The sequence below is a fragment of the Syzygium oleosum genome, unplaced genomic scaffold (genome assembly GCF_021117445.2).
Source record: "Syzygium oleosum isolate NSW1041296 unplaced genomic scaffold, Sole_v2.1 Sole_v2.02, whole genome shotgun sequence".
In the NCBI taxonomy this organism is placed as follows: Eukaryota; Viridiplantae; Streptophyta; class Magnoliopsida; order Myrtales; family Myrtaceae; genus Syzygium; species Syzygium oleosum.
Window position 1 is genome coordinate 6,541,766 of NW_026607486.1, and position 11,738 is coordinate 6,553,503.

General features: G+C 38.7%; 1 protein-coding gene across 1 annotated transcript; it reads left to right on the forward strand.

Moving 5' to 3' along the window:
* The first annotated feature begins 5,688 nt into the window (after positions 1 to 5,688).
* On the forward strand, positions 5,689 to 8,462 carry LOC115689909 (polyol transporter 5-like). The gene is made up of 3 exons (XM_030616100.2): positions 5,689 to 5,879; positions 6,515 to 6,861; positions 7,146 to 8,462. Exons 1-3 carry the CDS (start codon positions 5,714 to 5,716, stop codon positions 8,238 to 8,240), a joined length of 1,608 nt encoding a protein of 535 aa, XP_030471960.1. The 5' UTR covers positions 5,689 to 5,713; the 3' UTR covers positions 8,241 to 8,462.
* The last annotated feature ends 3,276 nt before the right edge of the window (positions 8,463 to 11,738 follow it).

Here is an 11,738-nt window from a genome sequence, read left to right on the forward strand (position 1 = left end):
ATTTCTTGCTCTAGTCACTGTCTGTGCCACTGCTCTCAGTCATCAACCTTTCCCCTTTTTGTCTTATTTCTTAATTTCCTTTCTTTAAATTTGAGATTCCTAGTTCTCAAAATAGTAGTACCACCAAAATTTCACACTCAATAGAGATTTTTTTATGCACAGATTAACAAGCAGGGCCAAAATAGAAAAGATTCAAGATGTGGCACAGAATTCATATGGGACATCAATCAGAGTGACTATGTGAAACTAGTGGTGACAGCTTGAAGTGTGCAGGGCAAAGCTGTGCCAGATTTCTTCAATAGGAATGGCTTCATCTGTGGTACAAGTGAGGCTTGCCAAACAGTGCATGTTAAATTAATATTGTGTCAAGAAATCTGACACCTTGCTCCGTTTCATCTTCTGATCAATCATACATCAGGTGGTCCAAAGTTCTTTCTGAGTTGTCAACTACAGAGAGTTTAAAGCAACGATTGGGGCAGTGTCTGGTCAGCTAACAAGGAATATCAGAAGAAGTGCATCAAAATCAACTAGATGGAGTGAAGTTGCAACTGTTCATAGAACCAGAGACTAAGCCTATGCTATCGGGTGCAACTACCAGGGATTAGTCGGATTTCGTGACGTGTAATGTCTCATTATAAGGAAATTTTAAGTGATAATCTGTACGTCCCTCATTGACAATAATTTTATATTTCTTGGATGTTGAAATCTTAAGTTGCCCGTAGACTGATTCAATTGTGGATCAGAAGATTGTAATATTTGAATTTTTCACGCGATGTTGTTTTCACCGAGGGAACTAGGAATTCCATGGCTGAGAATGTTTTTAGATTTTGTCACTTGAGGTATAAGTTATCAACATTAGGGTTTGCGAATGGGCAAGAACTCCTTCCATCAATCTGACATCTCGCTCCGGTTCATCCTGTGATCAATCGTACATCAGGTGGTCCAAAGTTCTTTCTGAGTTGTCAATTACAGAGAGTTTAAAGCAAAAATTGGGGCAGTGTCTGGTCAGTTAACAAGGGATATCAGAAGTGCAAAGCTTGCTTCTATGATTTAATATGCTGGTTTTCTCAACTAGATTGAGTGAAGTTGCAACTGTGTATCGAACCAGAGACTACGCTTTTGTATCAGGTACAACTATCGGTGAAAAAGTCCTTTTGCTTCAACTGATTAGCATTTGAGAAATAAATCAGATTTCGTGATATGCAATGTCTAATAATAAGGAAGTTTAAGTGATTATCTGTTTGTCCCTTGCTGACGGTAATTTGATATTTCTCGGATGTTGATGTTTTAAGTTGCCCGTAGACTGATTCAATCGAGGATCGAAAGACTGCGATCTTTATATTTTTCACGCAATGTCGTTTTCACCGAAGGAACTACAAAATCCACGACTCAGAATGTTTTTAGATTTCATGACTTGAGGTATAAGTTGTTGACATTAGGGTTTGCAAATGGGCAGGAAATCCTTCCATCAATTCAAAGCATTATGTAATGACCAGAATTATTTACACATATCTTTCCAACCATTTCATGATATCCGAGCATAAAATATAAGGGAGACAGAAGAACTTGGGGGGATAGAAAGCCAACATCAAACTTCTGATGATTTTTCCTAAACTTGAATGATCAAACATTATACCAAAATGGAAATTATTTAAAAAGGCACACTTTAACAAAGTATCGGTATAGGTACAAGAACATCTAGAGGAGACGCACGAATTACCTTTATGTAAATAACTGCTGAAACCCCTAAATTAAAGGCTATGTTATCCAATTGAAACTAAACTAAATCTATTATTAAGATTTAACAACCGAATCAAGGCTTTTATTTCTAACCATTTTCTGTTTTTTTTTCATAATTTTTAAATTCTTTATTATTTTAATTTAAATATGGGTCACGCTTACGCCTCATGGATCTGGGCCTAGGACACAATTGGGCTCTTATCTCAAATCTGTTCAAAACAAAATGAAGCACAATCTAATAAAATTGAATTAAGCCCAACCTCATCTAAATCAAAGCCAGCCTGGACTAACCATGACCATGCAAGTACAAATCCTCTAAAGGCAAAGAAAACCCAAATTCATCAAACCAAGTAAAAACCCAAACTCACTAAACCTGTACAAGCCCAAAGTTCTTTAAACCTAAACGAGCTCAATTTTGAAAGCAAATCAAACTGGTGAAAGTCCGGAAAATAGATTTTCGAAAAATACTTTCTCTCAAACAAACGCACCCTAATCACCAGGGGACCAAGATGAGAGAAAAAAGGTGAGGATCTTTGTGTGGTCACATCAAGTGACATGATCTTGAGGGGTGTGAGCTTAAGTAACTCAAATCTTACGGTGCTAAGTATCATGCTCTAAATGGTTAACCGGCTTCATAAGTTGAAATTTCTTTAATTTGATCTGAGGTCTCTAAATTCACTATCCCTAATTCAGATGTAGAAAAAATATTAGAAACTAATGAAATTATAATTTTTCGGTCAAAGGTCAAATTCTTCGGTTTGACCATAAAGTTAACCTTTGGCCATTTTTGCGAAAATTTGAAATTTAAAGGTCTAATTCTACATGCCTATGCTAAATTGACACTTATATGCAACTTTTACGATTTTGTAATTTTTTACCTAGAATTGACTCTTTTTTTTATGGTTTGACCAAAGAGTCACCCTAAAAAAAATGCCTAATTACTAACGGAATGCAGTGCTCTTAATTTCTATATGCAATCGAGATACTAGGGCACTTACCTAATTTATCAAGAAACAAGACGCGCCACGAAGGGGAATTTCGGATCTCGAATTTCCTAAGTTAGACCATCATGAAAATTTAGGTGAAAACAGTTGCCTTTTTTTTACGATGAAGCTCGAAGTCTGTGTAGATTTATGTCAAAGAACAAGTATTTTGCCAACAGACCCTCTTAGTATGTGTTCGTCGTCATTGTCCAGCAGTAGTGCATTAGCCCATGAGTATGCAGAAATGGGGCTTTAGAAGAAGGTGAAGACCTATCAGTGGTAACCTCCCCAGAGCTGAAAGTACGGAACTCTTAATTATTACGTCTTCTTTTTTTTCAGACTCTGAATTATTTAAACAACACCATCAGCACATTTTAGATTTGCAAAGTAGAAAGACTGGGGACTAGAAAATTTTTACCTAATGCACCAAATTATTGGATACTTCCCGCATCTGTTGGACTTGTTCTAAAAGCTACCGAACGTTCGACATTATTTCCTCCCTTTTTCTTTGAATTGATTTTCCTAAGGGTGGGGCTATTTTCACCCTATTTTAGATCCAATCACACGTCTTTATTTAAAGTGGAAAAAAAATCCTTATGCCATTAGTACTCAATCAAGTAAAAGATTTTAAGTAAATTGACGTTGGCGAGATGTAATATTTATATCAATCATAATTCTACAATATTTATTTGTTAAATGTACAACACCATTCAATCCCAAGTTATATAGTAACTTAAGCCCGTTTTCATAGATAAATATTTTCAATCGAGCTTGCATAGTTTTCACATGGACGGATTTCATTAATTTCTTGTTGTGATTGAGTGTGTATGTCAGAAACTTCTACATATAGAAGCTTATAAGAATGGCCGATGAATGAAATCAGACTGTTTGTTTTAAACAAAAAAATCAAGTTGTTTTATAGGATTGCACTTTTGTGTTCAGGATGTTCAATTGTTTTAAACAAAAAATTATTTTCCGGTAGCTTCCATCCCTACTTTGAAAGGAAAGTAAGTGAATTTGAGTAATGATATTTACTACTTGATTGAGCCTTAGTACCATAAGGGGGAAAATTACTAAAACAGTTCTAAATCTATTGTAATTGTGCCAATCCAGTCTTAAACCTTTTTTTTGTGCCAATTTAATTATAAACCTTTCGCATTTATGCCAATTCAGTTCATCCGGCCAATTTTGGCCGACCAACGCTGACGTGGACTCCGGCCAGACTGCCAATGTTGATGTGGCAATTTTTTAATATTTTTTTATTTTTTTCAAATGCTTTTATTAAAAAAAATTCTTGTCTTTCCTTTTTTTCTTTTCTTTTCTTTTTCCCTTTCTTTTTTTTCCTTTATCTTCAACCTCTGTCTAGTCGCTGGCCGGCAAGGGCGGCACCGTTGGCCGCTGTCAAGGGCAAGCCTCGCCCGCCCTGGACGAGGATCGCCCTCGCCATTTGACTCGCTAGATCTGGTGAGGCTCACTCCGCCCAACCACCAGTGAGGCCGACACCAGTGGCTTGGCGAGGGCGAGCCTCGCTAAACACCTCACCATATCTAGTGACTCGTCCTCACTGTCACTTGTGAGGTCGAGCCTCGCCAGAGTTGGTGGGGCCGACCTTGCCAATTAGAGATTGAAGATGAAGAGAATAAAAAAAAATAGAGGGAAAAAAAAGGAAAAAGGAAGGAAAATAAAAAATAAAAAAAGCGAAAAAAAATAATATTAATATTAAAAAATTTTCATGTCAGTGTCAGCCGGCCAACCAGCTTCCACATCAGCACCAGCTGGTTAAAATTGATCGGATGGACTGAATTAACACAAATGCAAAAGATTTAGGAGCTGGCACAATTACAATAGATTTAGGACTATTTTGGTAATTTTCCTATCATAAGGGTGTTTTTGTCGCTTTAAATAAAAAAAAATTTGTGGTTCCATCCAAAATTGGGTTGGAAATAGACCCACCCTTTCCTAGCGCATACACGTGAAGGTGAACATCTCTTCAATGTGACAGACTATGGACAGGCAATTTGCATGCGTGTGTAAGGATTATTCGATTCAAGTTTATGATACATATCAGTATATTGGTGAACATCTCTTCAATGTTTCTACATATATGTAATATATCAGTATCTTATGAGTGCATAATTGGTGTTTATTCATATCTAACACATTTTCCCATTTGAAGGCACAGCTGCGTTATGGGGGAGATCCCTAACCCTACCAGCTAGGTACAAAGTCTCCACATAATTCTTGTATTTTTTATTGTTTACACCAAAAGATAATTGAGTCATTGACATGAACAAGCACTCGCTTGACACGTGGATATGGACGATTGTATGAGAACACTACTGCACACGTGGCATTCTATCCACTTGATTACTCTGATTAGATTAGAGGATAAAGTTTCTACATATTGTAATTAATCCGCACTTATAGAATCCATATCAAATATTATACACCTTCCACTTTTACGACCTCCATTGAATGTAAGCCTTGCTTAGCGCGTAAAAAAATACCTTTCATAATTTTTTAGGAAATTCTTATCGACTAATGTTCCTTCTCTAGTTTCGCGTGTTCGGCTTGTATGGAAAAGATGATACTTTTTTGGAATTATACTAATGACAATCGTGGCGAAGAGATTTCTTTTTCTTTTTTTTCCCATGAACTTTTGTTTTATCTTAGGTAAAAGAAAAAGGACGATGAAGATCATGAGTCAGGTGATCTCTTTCTATAGACAAGCGACGCGAGGTTTGGCCTATACATACACGCTCCCCATTCGTGCACACCAGTTTCGTGCACCTTCTTCCCTTGCTCCTCCTCTCATTTCTTCTCCTCTCGTTTTCAATCCCTTCATATAATCACGCCCAAAAAGAGTTGGTCTCTCTCTCTCTCTCTCTCTCTCTCTCTCTCTCTCTCTCTCTCTCTCTCTCTCTCTCTCTCTCTCTCTCTCTCTCTCTCTCTCTCTCTCTCTCTCTCTCTCTCTCTCTCTGGGGAAGAAGATGGAGATGGCTGACCAGAACACCGTGGCTAAGGATGCCGTCTCCAACAATGGCGACCAGCGGAAGTTGATCAAGGACTTCGATCCTCCGGTGAAGCCGCGCCGGAACAAGTATGCCATCGCCTGCGCCATCTTGGCCTCCATGACCTCCATTTTGCTGGGATATGGTCAGACCTCTCTCTCTCTCTCTGTCAATGGAATCGATTTCTTGCAACTCAACTCTGCTTGTATGTTTAACCAAAAAATGAACTCTGATTCTACACAAAATCAGATTATATCTTAGTCATTGCAATTTATTTGTCTAGCTTTATTATCAATAAAAATAATATATCTATGGCCAAAGGTCATTTTTTTCCGATGGATAGGAAATGGAAAAAAGAAAAAACCCAAAAAAAAAAGAAAAGAAAGAGATAGAAATTTTCTCAGGAAAAGGAAGAAAATTGACCGACGACATTCTTTATTTTTTTTCATTTATGATTTTTTTTGGGTAAATATTTGGACTTTAATTGGTAAATACTCCACATAAATGGGAAGTTCGCATCTTTTGAAATAAATGGTTTTGGGATAATATCATCCACTTTTTTTCTGTTTGTTTGAACCAAGCAAGTTAATTTCAAATAAAGTCGATTGCAATTATGAGTTCTCATTATTCTCATCTTATAAATGATATATACAAGGAAAATCAATTTGAAGAAAAAGGGAGGTCTGACCAAAAAAAATGAAAAGAAAAAGGGAGGAAGAAAAGAGCACGAGAATTTTTTTTCAATTTCTTATAAATAATTTTTTAAAAAATTTGTAACAGACATAGGAGTGATGAGCGGGGCAATGATATACATAAAGGAGGACCTAAAGGTAAGCGATGTGCGCTTAGAGATCCTGACGGGGATCCTCAACGTCTACTCGCTCGTCGGGTCGGCATTGGCCGGATGGACCTCCGATTGGATCGGCCGCCGCTACACCATCGTGTTGGCGGGCGCCATCTTCTTCGCCGGAGCCCTCCTCATGGGCTTGGCCCCCAACTACCCCTTCCTCATGTTTGGCCGTTTTGTCGCCGGCATTGGTGTCGGCTATGCCCTCATGATCGCCCCAGTCTATACCGCCGAGGTCTCCCCTGCCTCCTCCCGCGGCTTCCTCACCTCCTTCCCTGAGGTACTCTCTCATTTTATTTGTTTTTTCTTTCCCTTGTTTTGTAGCATCTTTTTAATTTTTTAATTGTTTATCAAAATATGTCCTTTTCATGTTCAACGTGCACTCTTCTCGTTACTGGAAAAATTATAGTTTGAAAGGTGATTGTTATTCTATACCTCCTCATAGTAGACATAGAGGGCCTTATTTTTCTCATTTAGAAAATGTGTTGGGGTAAATAATTTTTTATTGTAACGCTGCCAACGTGTAGCCTATGGGTATGAATCAACGTCAATTTGGTGGTTCAGGTGTTCATCAACGGCGGCATCCTCCTCGGCTACATCTCCAATTATGCCTTCTCCAAGCTCCCCCTCCACCTCGGGTGGCGAGTCATGCTCGGTGTGGGAGCAATCCCCTCGGTCGTGCTCGCATTCGGGGTCCTTGCCATGCCGGAGTCCCCTCGGTGGCTCATTATGCAGGGTCGCCTGGGCGATGCAAAGCGCGTCCTTGACAAGACCTCCGACTCCAAGGACGAGGCCATGCTCCGGCTTGCTGACATCAAAGTGGCAGCTGGCATCCCTGAGGAATGCCATGACGATGTCATCAAAGTCACTGAGCAGAGCACTGGTAAGGGTGTGTGGCGCGATCTCCTTCTGCGCCCAACCCCGTCTGTTCGCCACATCTTCATCTGCGCCATAGGAATCCATTTCTTCCAACAAGCCTCTGGCATCGACGCCGTTGTCCTCTACAGCCCTCGCATCTTCAAGGAGGCCGGCATCACCTCCCACGACAAATTGCTCCTTGCGACCATCGCAGTCGGCTTCATAAAAACAACATTCATTCTCATCTCCACCTTCCTCCTCGATCGGGTTGGACGGCGGTCATTGCTGCTGACCAGCGTTGGTGGGATGATCTTCTCAGTCACCAGCCTTGCAATATGTCTCACCATCATCGATCACAGTCACAAGAATCTCACATGGGCGGTGGCCATGTGCATCGCGTCAGTGTTGTGCTACGTGGCTTTGTTCTCCATCGGTTTGGGGCCAATCACATGGGTGTATAGCTCGGAGATTTTCCCATTGAGGCTGCGTGCACAGGGGTGCGCGATCGGTGTCGGCTTGAACCGTGTGGTGAGTGGAGTGTTGTCGATGACTTTCTTATCGCTATACAAGGCAATCACCATTGGCGGGGCATTCTTCTTGTACGCGGCAATTGCGAGTGTCGCATGGGTGTTCTTCTACCTGCTGTTGCCAGAGACTCAAGGGCGGACACTGGAGGAGATGGAGCAGTTTTTCGGCAAATACACCAAATGGAGGTCCGCGGCAAAGAAGGTGGATCTTCAAAGGAACAAAGTGGTGATCAACAGCGGCGGAGGCAACAGGGAGGGGCAGTTAGAGAACTGATCACAAGACAGGGATATTTGGTAAATATGGATGCCTTTGTTAGGGTTTTTAGATTAATTATAGATAATAAGAACCGGGTGATGGTTGCTAACGTGGACAATGACGAAAAGGGTTGCTTCTTGTTTGACATTGAAAGCATAAGAAACATAAAAGAATTACTCTAATGAATTTTGAAAGAAGTAACCGAGAGAAATTCCTCAGAAAATTCAATCACCTTTGGAATGAGAAGTCTTCTCTTTTTTCCTTTGGATACCGTGGTTGCAACTTTTGATTTCACGTACAATTTTGATCTTTACTTCGAAAAATTACGAAGGCTATCGTCTGAACTTCTTCTGTCGAAATCGTATCAATCATGAATCGATGGATCCAATCCAATCGATCATGATCCAATGGAACAACATCAACTTCCGCTAATTTCATTTAATATTCATTACTAGCCTCGATATCTCATGTTTGGAACTTGGGTGGTTCTTATGTATGCAACTTGGTACCACTATCTTTCTCATTGAATTTATAAGCTATTGACTGTGTTGTGGCTTCCCTTCAATGGAAGCCTTCTTTTCTTTTTTCCATACTTAAGTGAATTCACTTATGCAATTTCAAATTTAATATTGAAACTAGGTTATTTTCAAAGGAAGGCTATGTCACACCGAACTTTAACTTCATATCCGTTCATAAACAAATGAAATTTAAAAAAATAAAGGATCAGTGAGAGATTGAGTTAGGGGGATAAGCAAACCTAGTTCTAAGAGTGCACTTGTTTTACGAAAAATTCAAGATTTAAAAAATATTTTATGAAAAATAATTTGTTATATCACTTGGAAAAATTAGAAACAAAAAATATTTTTAGCATCGATAATAATTTATGACTACCTATTTTCGTGGGTAATGAAATATTTTCATTAATTTATTTTTACAAGTGATACAAACGGTCATTTTTCGAAAATATTTTTAAATTTTTAATTTTTCGTAAAATAAACACGCTATAAATCTTAAATTTTATCAAATAGTACATCGTCATCTGAGTTGCTCCTCTGTCGTTGTTACACCCGTCAAGGAGCAGAGTACCGTCGAGGGGACACTCACGGATCGGACTGTCACTGGTCACAACTTTCAAGTGTCCGTACAAGAAAGCCTAAGTTTGACTTTAATTAGTGTAGCTGGGGGCAAAAACACACCATAAATTTGCTTATTTTTTCTTTGTTAAGTAAGAAGCCAAATTTATTTGGTTCAATTTTCTATCGTAAAATGGACAAAAGCTAAATTAGTAAGAGTTTACGGTTTTGCCCAATCTTATTAATTTTACGATTTCGAGTCACAATCTTTTCATGATTCAGATCTCGATCTTACTTAAAAGAGATTATTGATATACACATCCAGATAATAAAGGATCAACATCCTATTATCTGGGAAGTGTTGATGGCATGTTACAATATCTTAGATTTTATATTTCCACACCTTTCATGATCCAATTATTTGGGAAGTGTGGATGACATGTTACAGTATCTTAGATTTTGTATTTCCACACCTTTCAAGATCCTATTATTTGGAAAGTGTGGATGACATGTTACAATATCTTAGATTTTGTTTTTCCACACCTTTCACTAACACTTTAAAAAATTTGATTCGCAACGTGACATCTTATAATTTGCTTATGGATAACACAATGGTAATTGACTTGGTTAACGGGAACATGTAGGAATAGGCATGAAGATGTGTCGCTACATTCGATATGGCGACCCTCATTTCTTTCACTTTCTTCTCCTCATCGTCATTTTCTCTTCTTCTTTTTCTTCTCACCTGATAGGGGAAGACTATTTCGTAATGGTGTATGGTGCGATATTATACTGCAGAGCATCCCGCTTCATTGATAAGAGTTCATGTTGCTCCTTCCAAAAAATTAAAATTAAAAAAAAAATTCTTTCAGCAGCAGTATAGAAGATTATGTGGTATTTGTGCCTCGAAGTGAAGGGTCCATTGCTTAGTGATTGAAATGGGGGGAGGATTGCTTATGGAGAAGATTTAAAGAAAGCATGAACATTTCAATTGATGTACTTGTCCCCTAATCACTGATGTGGGGGACGGACTGAATTTCTTGCTCTAGTCACTGTGTGTGCCACTCAGTCATCAACCTATCCTTGTTTTTTGTCTTATGTCTTGATTTCCATTCTTTATAATTTGAGATTCCTAGTTCTCAAAATGGTAAGACCACCAAAATTTCCCACTGACAAGAATTTTATATTGCACAGATAAACAAGCAGGGCCAAAAAACGAAAAAGATTCAAGATGTGGCACAGAATTCTTAGGGCACATCAATGAGAGTGAACTATGTCAAACTAGTGCTGACAGCTTGAAGTGTACAGGGCAAAGCTGTACCAGATTTCTTCAATAGGAACGGCTTCATCTGTCATGCAAGTTCATGTTCTTATCAATCGTACATCAGGTGGTCCAAAGTTCCTTCTGAGTTGTCAACTACAGAGAGTTTTAAGACAACCAGCTAACAAGGAATTTCAGAAGAAGTGCATCAAAATCAACTTAGACGGAGTGGATTTGCAAATGTGTACAGAACCAGAGGCTAAGCTTAATATTATCGGGTGCAACTACCAGGGAAAAAGTCATTTTGATGACGCCGTCAACTGATTAGCTTCGAGGAATAAGTCGGATTTCGTGATGTGTAATGTCTCATTATCAGGAAATTTTAAGTGAAATATGTATGTCCCCACATTGACGATAATAATTTTATATTTCTTGGATGTCGATATTTTAAATTGCCCATAAACTGAATCAATTGAGGATCGGAAGATTGCAATCTTGGGATTTTTTACGCAATGTCATTTTCACCAAGGCACGACTGAGAATGTTTTTAGATTTCGTCACTTGAGGTTAAAGTTGTTGACATTAGGGTTTGCGAATGGGCAGGAATTCCTTCCATCAAATCAAAACATTAGGTATTGACAACAATTATTTATACGCATCCCTCCAACCATTTCATGATATCCGAGCATAAAATATAAGGAAAACAGAAGAACTTGGGGGATACAAAGCCAACATCAAACTTCCTTCATTTTTCGTAAACTTGAATGATCAAACATTATACCAAAATGGAAATTGATTAAAACGGCACCCTTTGACAAAGCAAGGCAAGCACATTCTCGAGGAATCACATTGAGCATTCAAGCCGGGAAATATGTCTCCTCTAAACATCTCCATATAGAGTACTAAGTTCCTCCGGCAATGTCCGAGACACAAATTACAAGATCCGCTTCCATTACACAATTAAAGCATCATAGCTAACACATATACCTACTGCGACTTTCGAAAAATTAACTAGTCCCTTAGAATCACCACACCGTCACATGGATCAGACCTGTCGCGTAAAATGTTACTAATGATAGAAATCTTGTCCTTAAAGGATACATTCACCGCATCACCATCGCATAAGCATCGAAAACTATGCTCGAAAAGCAGTATGTCTTTGTCCAGGAGTGAGGATCCAAG

Coding starts and splice junctions, on each gene's coding strand:
- LOC115689909 (XM_030616100.2), top strand. CDS start 5,714: ATGGAGATGGCTGACCAGAACACCGTGGCTAAGGATGCCGTCTCCAAC. Junction 5,880..6,514: donor CTCCATTTTGCTGGGATATG/GTCAGACCTCTC, acceptor AATTTGTAACAG/ACATAGGAGTGATGAGCGGG. Junction 6,862..7,145: donor TCCTCACCTCCTTCCCTGAG/GTACTCTCTCAT, acceptor TTGGTGGTTCAG/GTGTTCATCAACGGCGGCAT.